Source organism: Anoplophora glabripennis, unplaced genomic scaffold (assembly GCF_000390285.2).
Source record: "Anoplophora glabripennis isolate ALB-LARVAE unplaced genomic scaffold, Agla_2.0 scaffold494, whole genome shotgun sequence".
Taxonomy (NCBI): Eukaryota; Metazoa; Arthropoda; class Insecta; order Coleoptera; family Cerambycidae; genus Anoplophora; species Anoplophora glabripennis.
Window position 1 is genome coordinate 200,573 of NW_019416714.1, and position 20,720 is coordinate 221,292.

General features: G+C 33.3%; 1 protein-coding gene and 1 long non-coding RNA gene across 2 annotated transcripts; both read left to right on the top strand.

The window, feature by feature from the left end:
- Positions 1 to 939: 939 nt before the first annotated feature.
- On the top strand, positions 940 to 5,724 carry LOC111691862. The gene is made up of 4 exons (XR_002763074.1): positions 940 to 1,484; positions 1,544 to 2,026; positions 2,084 to 2,176; positions 5,562 to 5,724. It is a non-coding gene; the product is annotated as an uncharacterized LOC111691862 (long non-coding RNA).
- A 5,035-nt stretch (positions 5,725 to 10,759) lies between these two features.
- On the top strand, positions 10,760 to 11,900 carry LOC111691865. The gene is made up of 3 exons (XM_023455282.1): positions 10,760 to 11,224; positions 11,288 to 11,449; positions 11,536 to 11,900. Exons 1-3 carry the CDS (start codon positions 11,133 to 11,135, stop codon positions 11,786 to 11,788), a joined length of 507 nt encoding a protein of 168 aa, XP_023311050.1. The 5' UTR covers positions 10,760 to 11,132; the 3' UTR covers positions 11,789 to 11,900.
- Positions 11,901 to 20,720: the final 8,820 nt, after the last annotated feature.

Here is a 20,720-nt window from a genome sequence, read left to right on the forward strand (position 1 = left end):
TTAACAATAGATACGTATTCTGCACCGCTGAATCATTGTCAACAAGAAGACTTTATTCAATCACTTTCAGCATGTGAAAGGAGTCTCACGAAGAACTTTAAAAGAGTGGTTACATTTGGTAAGGGGAGCAAACCAGTACCAATACTATTTTCGAGAAATATGCAAAAATATATTGACAATTTACTTGAAAAAAGAAATGTATTCGTTTCCGAGAAAAATGAATATTTGTTTGCTAATCCAAATACAGAAGTTGGATGCTTGAGTGGTTATCACACTCTTAAAAAAACTCGCAGAAAAATCAAATGTAAGTGACAAGAGTCTTTTCACGTCAACTAGGCTACGGAAGCAGATCGCAACTGTGTTGCAAGTATTAAATGTGACAGAAGGTGAAATGGAACAGTTAGCGAATTTTTTAGGGCATACAAAAAAACCCATCAAGATTATTATCGGTAAATATCTTTATTACTATAAGTATTTAGACATAGGTATTAAAATATTTATATCCGAATAGAACATAATGGATTTTCAGCCAAAAAAGGGTTATATAAATTTATTTAAAATTCAAACAATATTTTTGTCACGAGGACGTTGCGGCAGGTTGATCTTTTTATTTAATTTAGTTAGTTTATTATTATTTTTGAAATTCAATGTCCTATTTTTTATTATATAAAGTATTACCCTTGGTATTACCTGATATCTCTTTTTCTGAATCACTCTATAGAAATAAAAATTAGTCTACAGAATTTTCTCAATTAAATAAAATTGCTGAATTTTAAATGAATCTATTCCCACCTTTCTATTTCGTCATTATGTCAGAAGAAAAATCTGAATATTATTTTAATCGATTTTGGACCATTTTTTATCAGAATTACATTATATATATATACAGTGTCCCAAAAAAATTTAGCAGCAGCCACGAGTATACTATATGGCCCAAAATAAGACAAACTTGAATATAATCAAATCATAATAGTCATATCAAATATTTCAATTTAAATATTTGATTTGAGTTTCGAATTCAAGATGGTGATAAGTTCTTAAGGGGACATTTTTTGAAAATTTATAGACAAGTGATTTTCGTCTTATTTTTTGTTGTAGAGGACACCACCGACCGCTGGGAAATTTTTTTGGAACACGCAGACGCTATCATTATCGACAGCAGTTGATAGATTTTGTCAAAATAACACAGTTTTGTGATATACCTTTCTTTTTTGAGAACATTCTTAGCAAGTTACGGGGCGATGAAATTTTTTTTAGGTTTTTACTACTTTCCATCTACACCGTAGATTGCACTGATTTGATATTTGGTATATGACATTATTATCTCCAGGGGAGTCCGAGATGGATGTCTGGCTACCCCTTTTTTATTCACAACTTCTACGCCACTGGAACTGTTAAAAAAACAGATTTTTCTGATATCTCCTTTAATTGTAAAGACAAAATGTCTTTTGAATTTTTTGAATAGGCACCAGTATTGAGAAAAAGTACAAATTTTGAATTTACTAACCTGAGAATACTCGTTATAAGTCGTGTTTTCTAAAAGTGGTAGTATAACAATAATATCAGACTATTAATTCTGAGTTTCCAGGATAAGCGGTATTAAAGATGAGTCGTATAATGTATGTGAACACATTGTAGTTAGTAATGGTAAAGGAAAATAGTAGAAACCTAGAAAGCATTTTTTCATCATCCCGTAACTCTGTAGCGAAATCTGTGATAAAGAACAGGTATGTATATCACAGAAATTTATTATTTTGACGAGATCCATCGGTAGTTTTCATCTGCAGCATCATCGACCTGTATATTGTAAATTGGTACAATATTATCCTCATAATATGTTTTAGGCTTCCCGAAGATGTACACCAAACGGCGAAGGTATCTAAATTACTACTCGCCATTAATTCTGGTAAAGGACACTTGTACCATGGCAAAACTTTAGAAGAAATCGAAGTATCAGATAATTTTGATTCAGATTCAGACACTGCCGGTAGTTCATCTTTAAATAATGAACTAATTCAACGTCAAGGTACATTGGTATTTGTTATGACTAAAAGGGTACGTTTAATCATATCTTTACTTATAGGTACAATAACAAAACAAAAAAATAAAAAGATTAGAACAAAGTCACCTACACCAGGCAAGAGCCAAGTACATGAAAATTCCGTCAGTCGTTCAGGTAACAACTGTTAAAGTGGGCTTTAAATTAAATTAAATTATAAAGGGTTATATAAGGGTTGTCCCCGACCTCCAATTTCTCGGGTGTAGAATGGTACGGGTACTCCCGCATTCTCGGGTTCCTTAGGGAAGCCCAGGAATGGGGTCTGTTCCATTGTCAGGGTTGTCGCTAACGATAAAGGAGTCCTTATGTCCAGAGTAGCTTCGACCACGGCGGGTTCCAATCCCACCACTTTTACAGGCATATTTGATGTAGGTTGCGCCTCCATGGCGCGCAGGTAAGTCTTGATGTCAGGGTATAGCAAGGTAAGATAAAGGTAAGTATGTATGTATATATATATAAAAGTATGGCATGAACCAGGCTTTCTTTCAGGTCCCCGGTCCCGGACGATAGTCAGGCCCTAATGCTGTAAAGAATTATAACATGCACCGTTGTCTGAATTGGAGTTCTCCAGGGCAGCACCTATCCTAGGATACTGGAAACAATAACTACCAAAAACCTAACTTCGCACTGACAGTCAAAGGAATACGTGAATTGAGTTATTAGTTTTTTAGTTCATTCCGGGTTTCCCACTACTGTAATCATTTGCATACGAGATTGTTATTAAAGCACTAAATTTGTTATAACTACTTGAATTGTCAATAAAGTTTATCAATCCGAACTACTAGATTAGTGTTACTGATTAGTCTCAATTCTGATACTATTTATTCCTTAATAGTTTCCAAATCACTCACGAGGCAATGTCTACTATCCGTAAAAACTCGGGTGTCAATGAACTATTACTTACCGTCCTAGCTCTCTGCTGGCTGCAAGACGGCACCAACACACACTTAGTTAGGTTTGTTTATTTAAATACGAATTCTTTTTCATAACCCCGATCTGGGGAATTAGGTACCAACTAGTGGTTTCTTAGCACTCTGGTTTAAGGGGATTGTTTAAATAAACTCCCGAAATGAAAGTATAACGGATATATTACGTAAAAGTATAAAATAGGTTAATCTTCTTGTCCAGAAGGAGGAATTTCAATGTCAAATTTGAAAGCGCGGACCTAGCTTAACAAAATTCGAGTCCCCGGGATCGATATCTGCCATCCTTTTATATCCCCTCGTGGAACCAGGCCACCCGGCATCGACCTCTGATTGGTGGAGACTTCTTTCCCCGATATCTCGCCTTTCCTTCTGGAAAGGGCATTCAATTCTCTTTCTTCTGATACCAATATCATTAAATTGCCCGAAGGCTTGTTCCTCTAGACTAACAATAAAGAGTTTACAAATAAGTATTTCATTGTCAGTACAACACATACATATACATATAGAATGGCATTATTATTGCCAGGTAAGTATTTTAATTAATATTAATGTAGATATATATATACAAAACATATGTATGTTATAATAATTATGGGTATAACCCAACAATTGGGACGGATTAAAGCGTATTATGTTCACTCTCTTGCTCATCTTCTTCTCCGTCGCTAATTGTAACCTCCCATTCGTCTGCTCCCGACATGGGAGCTGGCCTCTGTTTCATGCTAGATGCGCACTCCGTTCGTCTGCTCCCGACATGGGAGCTGGCCTCTACTTCGTGCTGGGTGGCACTCCACTCGTCTGCTCCCAACGTGAGAGCTAGCCTCTGCTTCGTGCTAGATGCGCACTCCGTTCGTTTATCCCCAACATGGGAATTATCTTTTATTTCGTGCTGTTCAAAATCCCGTTCGTCTGCTCCCAACATGGGAGCTGGCCTCTGCTTCGTGCTAGATGCGCACTCTGCTCGTCTGTTCCCGACATGGGAGCTATCTTCTACTTCGTGCTGGTTGGCACTCCGTTCGTCTGCTCCCAACATGGGAGCTGGCCTCTGCTTCGATCTGGCACCTTAGATGGACCAGGCTGTGGTTCTTTCTGTCGCTGCTCCCGATCATAACGTTGGGCAGGAGTTAGTGGCTCTCTAACGGGCCTTCTTTCGCCTTCTGGTGCCTTCCATGGCCGAAGGTCGTCTACGTGCATCTTATGGGGTACATCTCCTGTCAGCACTTCGTACACCCCATTTCCTAATACTCTATTCACCACATGTGAGCCGGACCACGGATTCTCTAATGGTCTTCTGGTTTTTTGGAATACCCTTGTCAAGACTCGGTCTTGAGGTTGGAAGGTTATCGGTGCCCCTCTAGGTTGAGGGAACAGGTTGCGATTGAATATTATTTGGCTTTGCCGGAGTCGGCGTTCGCGTTCTTGCCTGTGCAATTGTTGGTTATTTATCCGTTTATTTCGTTCTGGGTGACCCCACTCTCCAGGTCGGACTAGCGGCGCACCAAGGAGAGCTTCTCCCGGCGACATTCCAATGGCACTATTGTGCCGAGTTCTTAAAGAAAACAGTACCTTTCCAAGGACTTGGTCCCACAACACTTCTGATCGGTTGCGGAGGTGGATGCGGAACAATTTCTTAATTTCTTGGTTCTTCCGTTCAACAGGGTTTGACTGCTGATGATATATCGGAGTCGTGTAATGCCGGATGTGGTTGTTATTGCAATATCTTACCCATAGGGCACTCTTAAATATCGAGGCATTATCCGTTATGATCTCTTCTGGGCTACCCCAACGACTACTGATTTCTTCTATGAAATCGATACTAACTTTTGTATTTATTTCCGCGACGGCTTTAGCCTCTATCCATTTTGAACATAGATCAGTGGCCACTAGTAAGTATTTGTTGTTTCTTTGCGTTTCCGTATACGGACCCATGGCATCGATAGTTTGAACCGGCAGAAAGGGCATTCAATTCTCTTTCTTCTGATACCAATATCATAAAATTCCGCCTCCGGGAAAGGGGCAAAAAACCGGAAATCCGGTGACAGGGTGTATAGAAAGTTATAAAACTAAAATTATTTATCTGAGGCGTTGATATAATATTTCCTATTTAATTTGAATTTTTGCTATCCTGGAAAAAAAAACAGATTAATATATACACCTTTGCGCCAAAAGGAACAGTTAGGTTTTCATTCCGTAGAGAGATTCACAAAAAAAACACTACACTGAATACTGTGTTGAAAAGCGACATTTCAGAATCCGTCATTTGTATTGAGATGTTTTTTTAAAATGGAAAAAATTCCGAAACGTCGCTGTTCAACGTGAAGTGTTTGTATTGAGTATGTAATGTTTCTGTAAATTTGCTTTTGGAATAAAAATCTGATCATGTTAATTTATTAGTTACGGCATGGCAAATTTATAAGAATTAAATTTTAAAGTATTTAACTTTTAATCATATAATTTATAACTTTCTATTCAAATCCACTACCTACCTACCTCTAGTACTCTTATTTAAAAGTCCAGTTAGATTAATTCGATATTTAGTACCACTTGTTAGTGATAAATTTTTATCGTTGTTGTAGGTGACAATGAGCATAGCACAGACAAAAATATAAGAAAGTGGAATGTTGAACAGAAACAAACCATTACGACTCACTTTAAGGATTTTATTAAAAAGAAAAAAGCTCCCAGGAAAAAAGATGTCGAAGATTTTGTAACGATATCCGAATATGTTCGATGGTATTAAATGGGACAAAATCAAATCATACGTTTACAATAGCTATAAATAAGTTCAGGCTATTGGTTATTTAATTTTCTCAAATATAATTTTTTATTGACATTACTCTTTTTATTAGTTATTAAAAATATTTCTTTTGTTGCTAAGCAGTTTGTTATTTTTGACATAGATATACACGATGCATCACGGTGAATGGCCTATTAGACGTTTCTGTTAAACAAAATTACCCAGAAATCTGGAAACTTTATTCTGTGGGTTTTCAAGGGCGATCTATTCAATGAAAATATTTTTATGGGTCTAAAACTTCCGATTATACCAGAAGTTGACACCAACTTCGTTATTTTAAATGGAACACCCTATATTTTTTTACATTTTTGTATTCTATGCCTTCTTTATGGTTAATTTTTATTAACATATCCCACCTCAAAATTAAATCTGCGCGATTTTTTATCTTTTGGAAAAAGTCTTTGAAAACTTGGAAAATATTAACTTTAGGTATAGGGAATGCTTATATGGATCGAAAGGTATTAGAAATGTGTATCTAATGAAATTATAAAATATGGTTTGTTCCATTTAAAATCAAGAAGTTAATGATGTTTGCAAATGTAGAACTTTCGAATTTTTTCTGAGCACCCTGTAGATTTTGAAATACTTTTATGCTCTTAATAAATAATCTGATAAATTAAAAAAATTAAATTTAAATGAAATTCTGGAGTTAACTACAGGCAAAGTTACAAACCTCTAAATACAAGTCTGATTTACTTTCGGTATAAATAAAAGACGACATATCTCAAAAACCATTGGGTTTTGAGGTAGGGTTTTGAGGTAGGGTATGATAATAAAAGTTAACCTTAAACAAGGCGTAGAATCAAAAAATGTAAAAAGTTATAGGATGTTCCATTTAAAATAACAAAGTTGGTGTCAACTTCCGGTATACCCGGAAGTTCTACACGCATGAAAATATTTTCATTGGATAGATCGTTATTGAAAACCCAAAAAACAAAATTTCCAGATATCTGGGTTACTTTGTTTAACAGTAACGTCTAATAGGCCACTCACTGTGGTGCACCCTGTATAATTTATAATACCTTTACAAAATAATAGGTAATTAACTAAGTCAATCAATTATTCAGTTATTAAGTTCTTCGAACTTGTTATTGAAAATAAAATTGGAGAGATAACCACTTAAAACTTTATTGTAAAAAGTTATTACATTTATAAGATATTATTATCATCTAAAAAATTAATAATGCAAATTGAATGAAATGACATAACTGCTAAGATGTCTTCCAGCATTTCTTTCGCAAGGAATGTGGGAACCCGGTGCAAACTGATTTTTCGTGATTATACGCATACGGTAGCCAAGAACTTCGTTTACGGCGGGGGATTCGTCTGCAACCACAATTTACTAGAAATTGTACCTCGATGAAATTTCTATTTGGGCTCTGGGATACAACAACTTGTGAAATTTCACATCCTGCTGGACATTCTCTTCGAAAAGCAGTTCTCAAGTCCGTTAGATAATCGCAATCTTGTCGATATTGATTGTCCACTCGGTGATAGTGGCATATCCAGCGGTGTGGGTTTCGCCCTGTCTGGGACACAGGGTAGTAGTCAAACATCTGATACCCTTGAGGCACCGAATCTTCCAATATTTGTCTAGCTTGGGCCAGTGATGCAGCGTCGACGTTTTCGGTGCAAGGCATGTGATTTATACTTCGCACTAAATTTATCATTAGCATCAGAACGAATGAAATCATCAACTGCATGATCAACGCTAATCCGCAAATTACTTAAGTAAATCAGAATCCACGATTAACCACGCAGCCAATTGAAGCGAACTAACGTAACACACTAGGTACCAGAACCCGACTGAGAGTATTTCAACTTTTCACGGATTTTAATAGTCCAAATATGTATTAAAAAAATCTCTTTGTACTGTGCCGATGTGTGGACGTAATTGAAATTTATAAACAAATGTTATCGCTTCTTCGATCCGTAACATACTTAATTGTCACGGGTAATAAAAATTATTTACCAAATAAAATTCAAATTAGGCAAAATTTCTTCTAAAAAAATACCTAGCTCTCACTCAAATTTTGTGAGCTTCGTCAGGGCAAAAAAAATAAAAAATAAATAACAGAATAAAATTATGTTATGTAAATGTTGGTACATACCTTTTTTAATTGAAATGAAATTTCTTTCGATTAGTATAATAAATATTTAATAAAATAAAAACGTTACTTATTCATTTATTAATTAATACTGTATTAATATTTTATTAATAGTGGAGTAAAATCACAATGAAATTATGGCTTTGAGTGATTCCGAGGTATAACCAAATGAAACCTATACCATCTCGTAGAGGACATTTTGGGGCATAGGAAATAAATAAAATTTATAAGTACGAATATATGGCCACAGTTAAGTTCAAGGTGCTAGGGACACCCGACACCAATGTTTTGGGTAGACCAAATGTTTTGGGCTGGCGGAATGATAAACATGGATCGATATCGGGATTCGCGCTCATACACTCATACTTTTGTATACTGGAATTAGGTCCATTAGTGATGACGTCACAGCGCCATCTTGGTTAAGGTAGGTCATAGGACACGATGCAAACAAATATTTGTTCTCATTGTGGATATAACACGAAAACTCTTGTACTAGGCGAAGTAATATATTTATCTTCTTTTGTGAAATATATAGTTTTATTTTAATATATTTCTAACAACATATACAGCGTGTTTCAGGATTAATAGCAAAAATTTTAAATTTGAGTTGGCCTTCGAAAAATATGACAAAAAATTCCTATGGACGTGTGTCCGGAAATGAGTTACGGCCACTCAAAGATGGTGGTTAAAAAAGAGTTTTTAATTTTTTTCTCAAATTTGAAAATAGATACAAACATGAATTTTAGTACAAATATTCTACTAATTAAGGTACATCTAACAAGTATTTCTTCGTTGAAATATTTTTGCTATGACCGGGTGAAATCAACAACACCCCGTATATTTTTTAACCCAACTTTTCATTCATCAGGATGTCACTTATTCTAATACATGTATTTAATAAAATGATTAATTTAGGAACTTTCTCATCTCTTTCGTCTTTGTCATAAAATCGTCAGCTTTTGAGTAAAAAAAGTAAATTCGTAATCGTATTCCACATAGGTAATACGGCATAATTTGTTAATATGAAAGTTATTATAGTATGCTGCTATCAATTTGTATTCATTGTTGAAAATAATTACAAAGTACAGTAAAGTTCTTTGTGAATAAGTAACGTGGAATTAATTCTATTTATTACAACCCTTTATTATTACTTATAATGAGGTACCAAGGCTCTCAAGATACTGACGAAATAAAATATACATTGAACTATTTATTAAAATTAATAAATAAAAAATACGGTAATAAAGAATTAAAGTAAAGTTTAGAAAACATTTTGTTGAAAATGGTTTCCGCCGTACCCCCTAAACCGACCCTACTGAGTCCGAAAATGATCAATCGGTTTTGAGCTTAATTTTTTTTTGGCTTAGCATCTCGTAATAATAAACGGTTGTAATAAATTGAATTAATTCCACGTTACTTATTCACAAATAATAAGCTTTATAGTCATTTTCAACAATGAGCACAAGTTGATAGCAGCCTATTATGCGTCTACATTTTCTTATTAACGAATTATGCCGTATTACCTATGTGGAACACCGTTACGAATTTTACTTTTTTACTCAAAAACTGATGATTTTATGACAAAGACGAAAAAGAAAAAAGTTTCTAAATTAATCATTTTATTAAATACATAAATTAGAATAAGTGACATCCTGATGAATGAAACATTTTGATAAAAAATGTACGGGGTGTTGTTGATTTCATTCGCTCATAATAAAAATATTTCAACGAAGAAATAATTGTTAGATGTACTTTAATTAGTAGAACATCTGTACCAAAATTCATGTTTCTATCTATTTTCAAATTTGAGAAAAAAATTAAAAACTCAATTTTGACACCGCCATCTTTGAACGGCCGTTACTCCTTAACGAAGCATTTTCGGATATACGTCCATAGGAACTTTTTGTCAACTCAAATTTAAAATTTTTACTATTAATCCTGAAACACCCTGTATAACTTATTTCTCGTAGAGTGCGTATTTTTTTGCCTCTGATAAAAATCGCCCTGTATAATAACAAATACAATTACCGAGATTACATGTTGCAATTTTATTTTGAATATTTTCCTCCTTGATTAATATTTTCACATAGAATTGTATGAAAGAGTATAATACTAGAAGGTACCGCCATAAGTTGCACAAGTTTTTATTTTAGAGCCCTATTAACTGAAAGAAATCAAAATACTCAAAGAATTGCAATATTTAATTTAGGTGTTTAACTTATCTCAGCGGGATCAAAACAACCATATAAATCACATTGACATATATTCAAATGGACGTAAATAATCGGCGGGCTTACCAACGCGCGCGTAAGATCGCGCGATCAATCAATATTAGTATCCGACGAGAGCGCTGCCTCGAGCAGTCTGTCCAACTATTCCGTATATTTCTACCGATAAATGAAGCACTAATGAGCCCATATGAAATTTTGTGGAGGGGTTCCAATTTGTACCATGTGACATATTACTGTAAGATACACGTAAAACTTTGTTTAGCCCTCAGCCGGGCTACACAACGTCATTCAGGGCTCAGCAACGTTTCATTCGTATTTAAATATGGCTTTACAACGATGCATGAATATGTCTATATATATCTATATGTATATATAAACAAAAGGTGTCAAATTACAAAACACGGTGTCAAATTGCAAAACAAAGGTGTCAAATTACAAAACACGGTGTCAAATTTCAAAACAAAGGTGTCAAATTACAAAAGACGGTGTCAAATTTCAAAACAAAGGTGTCAAATTTCAAAACAAAGGTGTCAAATTACAAATCACGGTGTCAAATTACAAAACAAGGTGTCAAATTTCAAAACAAGGGTGTCAAATTACAAAACACGGTGTCAAATTTCAAAACAAAGGTGTCAAATTACAAAACACTGTGTCAAATTACAAATCGTGGTGTCAAATTACACAGCTTGGTGTCAAATTACATTTTTTGCTTACTCAGCAGGAAATGGGATCAAATTACAAAGCACGGCGTCAAATTACATTTTTTGCTAACTCAACAGGAAATGGTGTCTGATCACAATTCTCAAAGAATAACTATGTAACAATATTTTTGCTGACATCAAAGAGTTAAGTGATCTATACAGTTCAACGGAATTCGCCGGATGTTCATATTACTGTGTAAGTTGCAACAATTTGATATATAAGCTTACTGAATTCGTTAAATATTATTCAGTCTTCTACAAGCTGAGTAACAACAACGTCCTGTACTAAAGTCAATTTTTTAATATCATCATGTGCTCATCTCTATCTGAAGAGGCCCGCCTGGAGCTACAAGAGATGTGCGAGGCAAGTAGTCCTGCAATCGACGCCGCCATAAATGAAGCGTAAGTTTTTTTCTAATGTTTTTCAACGTTTTTTTAAACCATTTTTTCGCTTTTTTCTTACAGAATATCTGATGAACAACTCGATTTCGCCATCGACACAATTATCCATATGGAGGCTTCGGTGCCAAGCGGTACATCAAAGGCGACGGCTAAAAGAAAGATAGAGGATGACGATGACGATTTTCAAAAACCTCCGGCATCTCACAAAGCTCCACTTCCTTCCAGGTAAATATTCAAAAAATAAATTTAAAAAAAATCTGAAACCATCCTGGGGAAATATATAAATTATTATGTGTTACTTTTTGTTGCAGAGGCAAAAATATGCATCTGGCAAGGAAGAACATGAGGCCATCTTCGTCCGTCCGGTCGCTGTCACCAACGCTGTCCACCTCTTCATCCACCACCTCGGACGATTCCGAGGATTGGTTAGAGATCATTAATGAAGAGCTACAGCGGAGGGCGGAATTCCGTCAGAGAGTGGACGGCAAAATGAATAGTATAAAAAAGAAAATTAAAAGCACCGAAGACCTCATATCCCGCATCAAGGGGGAAAAAAATCGCTGAGGGTTCACAGAGAGACCCTCAGGGAACAGATTCGGCTCCTTGATGCGCAGGAGCTCTCCCTCGATAGGAAGGAGCGGTCTGCCAACGAGGCAAAGAAAAAATATGAGGTCATCGCTGCAAAATTTAGTGAAATTAATAATTAAATATAAAAATATTTTATTATTATTAATTTTATTAAATTGCAGATGCTTTTAATCTTCTTTTTTATATATTTATGTATTGTAATAAATCTTATATTTGTAGTGTAGTTTAAAAAAATATATTTAAATATAGTATTATTATTTATTCATTTGTTTTCTTTACCAATTGAAACCTAAAATATATATGAAATAATAAAACATTCTTTTTGTGATTACCTAGTTTTTGACAAGTAAAATAAAAAATATTTTTATTACAAATATATTTTCTTGTGAACATTAAAATAAAAATATATGCTACATATTAATTAAATAAACCATATTAAAAGAAGTAGTTTTTTTTTTATCATATAAAATATTATTAATTAATACAATTGATTATAGTTTACATTTCAAATATTAAAAATTAAATTAAAAACAAATATTACCTAAATAACGTTGTTAGAATATTTATGGTGTTTTTTGTTGTAGTGTTTTATGTTTTTTAAATTCTAAACGCAATACACCAGTCATGTGTAAGGTGGTTGAATTCCTGGCTAAGAAATAAACAAATTTCAGTCGATTTCAGGTACTGAAATCTTGAAAGCTAAAACGTGTAGAACAAAAATAAGCACCGAAATAAAATCTTTGATGTATATTCATTACTATTTAAGTTTTGCTTATATAAAATAATTATTTTAAAAACATGTTTGTAAAACATGTGTTTTCAGCTATCCTAACCCTACATTTTAACAAATTTTTCACATATTTACAAATAAAAATAAACAATTTTATATGTATGATTATGAAAGTATATGTTATAAGATTACTTACATGTGGATGTGTATTTACAAAAAATAGATATTTTCATAGATTTCAGTACCTAAAACCTTGTTGGTTTGATCAACTTTTATATATGTTTTCATGTTTTATTGCAGACAACTTTGCACATATCATCCATGTTATTAGATAAACTTTGGATTATTCAGTTACTAAATGTTCAAAATTATTTGTCTTCAGATTCAGTGTATATACAAGGCTCTATAAAAATTGTTTACAAGTTTCAGAAGAAAAACTATGATAAAACATTCACTGCATAATTTACTTGGAACAGAAAATATAGGATATAAGGATTTATTTTATAGTATATGTACGGGGTAGAATAAACAACATTCAATACAAATATTTTTATTTTCTAACTATAGCAAAACATTCACATGGAATATAAGACATTGTAGACAAAAGTTTATTTCAAATACATAACATTATCAAATATTAATAATCATTTAATTAATCCATTTTCATACATCATCTTGAACAAACATAATGTTCGTTGTTGTACCAATTTTTCCTTTACTAACCATATATACAGGTCGACTTCTTAATGCATCGTTAAAGTTTTCAATATCTTCCTTTTCAAAATGTTTGTAAAATCTTCTTGGTAAGTAGCAGGTAAAATTTTCAGTTTCGGCCACAATACCGTCACCAAATTTGGNAGCTGCAGCTACGGATTAATCAAAAGTGTCAAGAAATCCAAACCAAGGAGGGTGTTTTCGAAAGAGTTCGAATATCGTTGAGACGAAGATGTCGTGCCTGCTTAAAAATGGACGGAGGGCACTTTGAACATCTTCTGAAACTTTGTTTTTTGTTTGTGAAAAGCTTCCTTTGAATGTTTGAAAAAATAATAGTGGTCCATATCTCCGCAACCGTTACTTTGCCCATGTTTATTAAGACTTTTCTGCATATTTTGGTTCATACTATTACCTCCTGAAATATTTTACACTCTTTTTTTAACACCCTGTATTCATTACTATTTAAGTTTTGCTTAAATAAAATAATTATTTTAAAAACACGTTTGTAAAACATGTGTTTTCAGCTATCCTAACCCTACATTTTAACAAATAATTTTTCACATATTTACAAATAAAAATAAACAACTTTATATGTATGATTATGAAAGTATATGTTATAAGATTACTTACATGTGGATGTGTATTTACAAAAAATAGACATTTTCATAGATTTCAGTACCTAAACCTTGTTGGTTTGATCAACTTTTGTATCTGTTTTCATGTTTTATTGCAGACATCTTTGCACATATCATCCATGTTATTAGATAAACTTTGGATTATTCAGTTACTAAATGTTCAAAATTATATGTCTTCAAATTCAGTGTATATACAAGGCTCGATAAAAATTGATTACAAGTTTCAGAAGAAAAATTATGACAAAACATTAACTGCATAATTTGCTTGGAACAGAAAATATAGTATAAAAGGATTTATTTTATAGTATATGTACGGGGTATAATAAACAACATTCAATACAAATATTTTTATTTTCTAACTATTGCAAAACATTCACATGGAATATAAGACATTGTAGACAAAAGTTTATTTCAAATACATAACATTATCAAATATTAATAATCAATTTAATTAATCCATTTTCATGCATCATCTTGGATAAATATAATGTTCGTTGTTGTACCAATTTTTCCTTTACTAACCATATATACAGGTCGACTTCTTAATGCATCGTTAAAGTTTTCAATACCTTCCTTTTCAAAATGTATGTAAAATCTTCTTGGTAAGTAGCAGGTAAAATTTTCAGTTTCGGCCACAAGCCACAATACCGTCACCAAATTTGGTTTTACTAAACCTCATTTTCACTATTTTATACTTTTGATTTATATGTAAATCTTTAATATTCTTCAGTTCTTTATATGAACCTTGTTCAACTTTTGCAGATCCATGTTGAATGTAAATGAATGTTATAACTGAGTTCAAATAAGTCTCATATATGTATATATATCTTACCCGACAATATTTCTCCAGTACCTCCTCTATCTTATTTACCCTCCTACTTTTTATAGTGGAAGGGCTAGGCTCTCAGGATATATATACCTGCATTAAACAAGTATCATTATTACAACATTTAATTATTTAACTTGAAAATATATATTTTCTTATTAATATGGTTTACAGCGGTAAGTAATAATTGAAACCTTAATATCTCGGAAATAATAAATTATTTTTTTGTGATTATCTAGTTTTTGACTAATATCCATTAGTTCCCAATCATCGTCTCTTACGACGTCGGTTGGCAAAACATTTGAAAAAATGTAGACGAGACCTGTATCAGCAACAATTAGTTGCCCGTAATCGTTTCTTACGACGTTGGTTGGTAGAACATTTGATAAAATGCAGCCTGTATCAGCAACAAAATTTAAATCTAAGGAACTGGGAGAGCATCAATGATGGACAACAGAGCACTGTTAACAATGGGCCATGGGTTGCTCAACAGGAGGGACAGGGATCATATTGGAATAACGCTCCAAATGATGATCTCAGGAATTTAATTCAGAGAAACCGGGAGCGTATCAATGATGAACAACAGAGCACTGTTAACGAATGGGCCATCGAATGCTCAACAGGAGGTAGAGGAATCAAATTGGAATAACGTTCCAAACGAAGATCTCAGCAATTGGCTACCACATTTACAAATGTGGTTAAATCTATCACAAAATAATGTTTGAATTATATTGTATTGTTTTAATAAATAATATTTTAAAAGCTCACTGTGTTTAATTTTTATATAACAAAAAGTAATGAAATTCCCATATTAAAACAAATGTTATGTGATTCAAAAAAAACATTATAACATTAGACGCACTAGCAACAACAGTTACTTGGAATTATTTTTATCAAAGTAAGAACTAGGAACATGCTTCGATCCATCTGCATCCTTAAAATAATCCTTAGTTTCACATGGGAAACATTTTCTGTTTGGTAGGTCGCAATCTCCTCCGCATTTGATGCACTTATACTTTACTGGAACAGGCATATTGCAATCAATAAATAAAACTGTTCAGCACAATTCTAATGTAATAATGATTGAAGAAATCTAAAGTCACCTACTTTTATACCAGCACACACACACCAGACAGGTTAGGTATCCTCAAAATAATACACAAATATGAGTATAAAACTTTATTTTATAGTTAGAAATATGTTAACAAAATCTTTCATAGTAAATACGCGATCGATGATTATTATCTAAAATACTACTTATAGTAAATGATACATCGTTAATTCTTTTCTGAAAGTGAGCTCTATCACTGATCAATTCCATCCAATTTGATTTTCTTGCCTTTTCAAACCAGCCATCAGGGTCCATAAGTATATAAGTTTTATTATTATCCAAGTTAAACACAACCCGCTTTTGACCACTCATTGTATCAGAAGAAATGCTAAAAAATCATCAACAACCCTACTAATAATAATAGATCCATACATAAATAATACTTCTAGTCTTCACGAACGGTCATCAACTCTACCGCGCAGACGTCAGCCGATGTGACGTAGCCGGCTGAAAGCTATGCCGATCCTGCTCCAGTCGCCATCTTGAATTGTGGAGCAGAATCGGCATAGCTATTCTACTAATGGAACACATCAATTTTAATTTTCCTGTCCCAATTGTGTTAATTACTACTTGTTCACAAGTACAGTATAAATGTAAGAGTTGGAGCTAAAAAATAAAAACCTAACCGGTTCATAAGAAAAAGTTAACCGGATTACAAGAACTTGTTTCCCATAAAGCCAAGTCGCAAATACCTTGGAAATATTTAAAAGTAATAGAAATGGTTTAACAAGTTAACCTTTTAACGGCGAATTTTTTTTAGAAATATGTTATGTGTGTACATATTTCTTAGTTATTATGATTACGTTAAGCTTTTTTAACAGTTTCATCAATTTCTTTAGTTTTTTTTTGCAAAAAAGTGCTATTACCATTTGATAATACTAGCCGTTAATAGCGTACAAAATAATAGAAATTTAGATATCTATTACAAATTGTCAAAAAAACTTATTTATTGTGAATAATAAAGTTACAGTCTATACAAATACCATCAATACATTTAGAACACATTGTTCGGATGCTTGAGGGACAACCTTCACCAACACATTGTTTCCTTTTTTATCTATAGTTGAAATCAATAAATGACCAACCTGACCATAGTGAATGTCATCAGACACCCGGTTTAGAGTTAGGCTGTTTTTGGACGCCGATGGCCTCCCAGGCCCTTTTAGAACTGTTTTGTATTTCTCAAGATAATGCAAAACGATTTGTCTTCTGTAAGCCAGCTGACTTATTGGTGGTTTGCTTATGCATTTTCTCATGACAGACATTTACTGTACCACTGTCCAGCAACCAAGTTAAATGGGGCTGATGCGTGTGCGGATATTTAATGGACTGTATTGTACTTAGGATTAGATTAGATGGAAGCACATTTACATATAGGTCTCTGTGGTCGTTTTTCTGGTGTTGTATTTTACGCTATTTGCCGGCCGGTAAATAAGTAGACGGCGTCGGTGATGACAATTGAGGATTTGGTTGAGAGACACTTGCAGCGGGTTGATTTGCGTGAAAAGGAAAATGTAAGATAGTAATAATAATAATAATAATAATAATAATAATAATAATAATAATAATTAAATGTCGCTATTACACAATATATTAATTTGTACAAAAGAAAAATTAAATAGTGGCGCGGCGCTCGATCGCTCGCTCTTCCACGCAACCACATGAGGAGAAGAAAAATAACATTACAAAAAAACTGTATCATACATAATACAATGACTATTTCGTAAACAACTAACAAAGAACATTAGATATATAAAAATCAATACATAAAGTTTTTTCGAGCACTTCCTACACACACACGAGAAAAGCAATTTCCAATAGAGTGTTTATGCCCTAAGCAGTTGATACACCATTTATTTGTTTTGACACAAACGAATCTCTCTTGATCTCCTTTAGAGAGAGGACATGAAAACAGTGTATTTGTAGCGAAAGCTGTTGAAGATTTAGAACTGAAATGCTGCCTAAATTTCGACTCGAATTTTGCCGTCATTTAATTTTTTTAAATCCGTAGACAGAGCTACTTTACTCTGTGCATCACGTTGTTTGTCGAGAAATTCCATCAAGATGTTAAAAGAATATAATGTATTTACAGAAATGTTGTGAGCTAGCTCAAACCTAGTAGCCGTTGTCTTATCCAGCGATCGAATAACATAGTGAATAGAATTAAGTTCCATTGCTTAACTGGGAAATGCATATTCTTAAGTTTGGTAATGTTTTCCCGAAATGTATACACCATTGACGAAGTACACCAGAGCCTTCCGAGCCGCTTAATCTTTTCATCGCTTCCAATACATGCCAATACGCTGTAGCTATTTTTCGGGGATTATCGTATCTTTTTACCAAAGCATTGTATACGATAATATAATTACGGCTGCTAAGAGGTGTGGCTTTTATTAATTGAAAAGGTGCTCCTTTGAGACGCTGTAATAAATAATTGAATTTATCAATATTCGAGAAAGAATAATTTCATAAATTAGAAAGGGATAACTATCAATAAAAGTTTGCCACTGCAAGATATCACCATTAAATTCAGGTAGCCCGATTTTGGGTAACTTAACATTATGCTTGAATTAAATTTGAATTTAGAGTTATCCAAAGCATTATTGTCTGTAGGATTATCAAAGAGTTGTTTATACACGGTTTATTATGCTATTTTGATGCTTTTCGAAATTAAGTTTTGTATCTTCAATTCACGAGAATCTGCATTTAAAATTGTCGTGTATGGATTTGTCTGTGCGCGCGTTATCCGCTGTCTCATTTAATTCAATAATTTTGATAAGGTAATTTTGCCTGAGAGCACTGCATTACTTTAATTTAGACATTGTACCTATATCGAGCAATAATTTTAAGTGAATAAAATCGAGAAAGGACGAGTTATCAACAACTATTTAAGTATTACTTAAATACGCGGGAGTTTTATTCAGATTATTAACCAGAGCGAATGAGAGTGATATAATAACTATAAAATATTATGATTCATTTACACACAAGTACTAGAGAACCAAGGGCAAGGGCATGTTTATAAACCCGTGCGCAGTACGGGTTGCTCCGCGAATCCGAGCGATTTGGTTCACCCGTTGAACGAGAAGAATATGACGGAAAATTGGCGGAAAAATATTAATAAAATTATCTACTCCATGGCAAGAGAGGCTACGCTAACAGCACTATTATCAAGCCACTTCACAACAATGATTCCAACTTCTTTATCGATAGCTGAAATAATAAAGTCACCCTTTTTCTGAGATTTAGAGAACGTATATTTGGCAGGTGGTTCCTGTTCCATCGTCGTAACCACGTTGTTTTAGGTAATGTAAAATATTAAAACCAGTAAAAAGGTTATCAAAATAAAATTTCAATGGAAGTTTGAACACATCAGGTGGAAAGTCGTCAATGATGTTGTTAAGAGATACTGCGCATTTCCCGAATCCATTTTCTTAGAAAGTATTTCCCTTCGGATTTTTCCCTTGGTATACATCAAAATTAACTAGATACCCTGATTCAGCATTTAAACAACCATGCCTTGTAATCGAATTGGGTCGGTTTCCCTCGTATGAATTGTTTGTTTTTGCAGATTTAGTTACGCGACGTCTTTTTATTAGTTGAGCTAAGGGAATATTATCTTCTCCATCAAAATCACTAACATTGCCGGTTTCGTTGTTCTACTTACTTTTAGAACTCATTTCAGCTTGTGTTTTTAAAATTGATGGTGGCAAATTATTTGGATTTGGATTGTCTTCTGAACCAGAATCCTCATCTGTGTCGTTGCCATTATTTGGGGGGGAAACAGTTATGACAGTGTCGTCCAGGGAAATTTTCTTCATCTAACAAAACGAGCGCTTCCTCAACCCTAAAAATAAAATTGTAAGTATTTCACATTACGTTTAGTATTACTTACTATTAACTAATACAGAATATAAATTATGGTGAACACTTTATTTTGAGGACATATTCTCCTAATGTTCTATATGTAGGACACCTTAATTCAAATCTAATAAACCTAAAAAACACTATTTTTGACACTATATTGACCAAGATTACAGGTTAGATTAATTAAATCAATGAAAAATAAATGTGATTTACTTACCGTTCGAAATTTATACCAAATTGATTCATTTTACTGAAGGTCACGAAGTATATGCTTAACTAAATTCACTTAAAACCTATGAAGTTTTCACTGACAGAGTGCAAGTAAACATTTCACTCTCATAACATGACCTCAAATATCACGTACTACGAGTTACATGAGATCAATAAATTAGGTGGCCTATATGTAGATCATTAGGGACATCTGGGTTAAGCCAAAGTGCTCAGAATTATTTAAAAGTTAGTAAATCAACAGTAAATGATCACTCTAAAATATATTGTCTACCGTGTAACAAGAAGTTCTCTCCTAACTATAATTTGGTTCGCCATCTTAGATAAAGTTGTAGTTCATATCGCAATAATGAAAACTCCCACTTAAGAAAATTAATATGGATTGTACACAAGACACAAATATGTCGAGTATTTCAGCTTTAGGTGAATGCCCAATATGTGGACAACACATACCAAAACAATGCTTTGTGGGACATATGAGACGTAATTCACACAGAGTTGTTATGTCACCGACGAATGAAGGTGTTGAACAACTGCATAGCCCGATGAAGTTTAAAATAGCAGGGCTCGGAATAGATTTCTTAAAATAAAAAGTAAAAAAAGTAACTCTAATCTGTAGAAAAAGTATCCAAAATGTAACCTTATTAATCACAATTAAAGTAATAAGAAACGGTCACTAGCTTTCTAAAAATGTATTAATGTAACACATTCCGTAGGTATGGATGTCATTACTTCAAGCTTAAAAAATAATTCAACTGAAACTGAATGTGTTTTTATAATTTACATAAATACTTCTA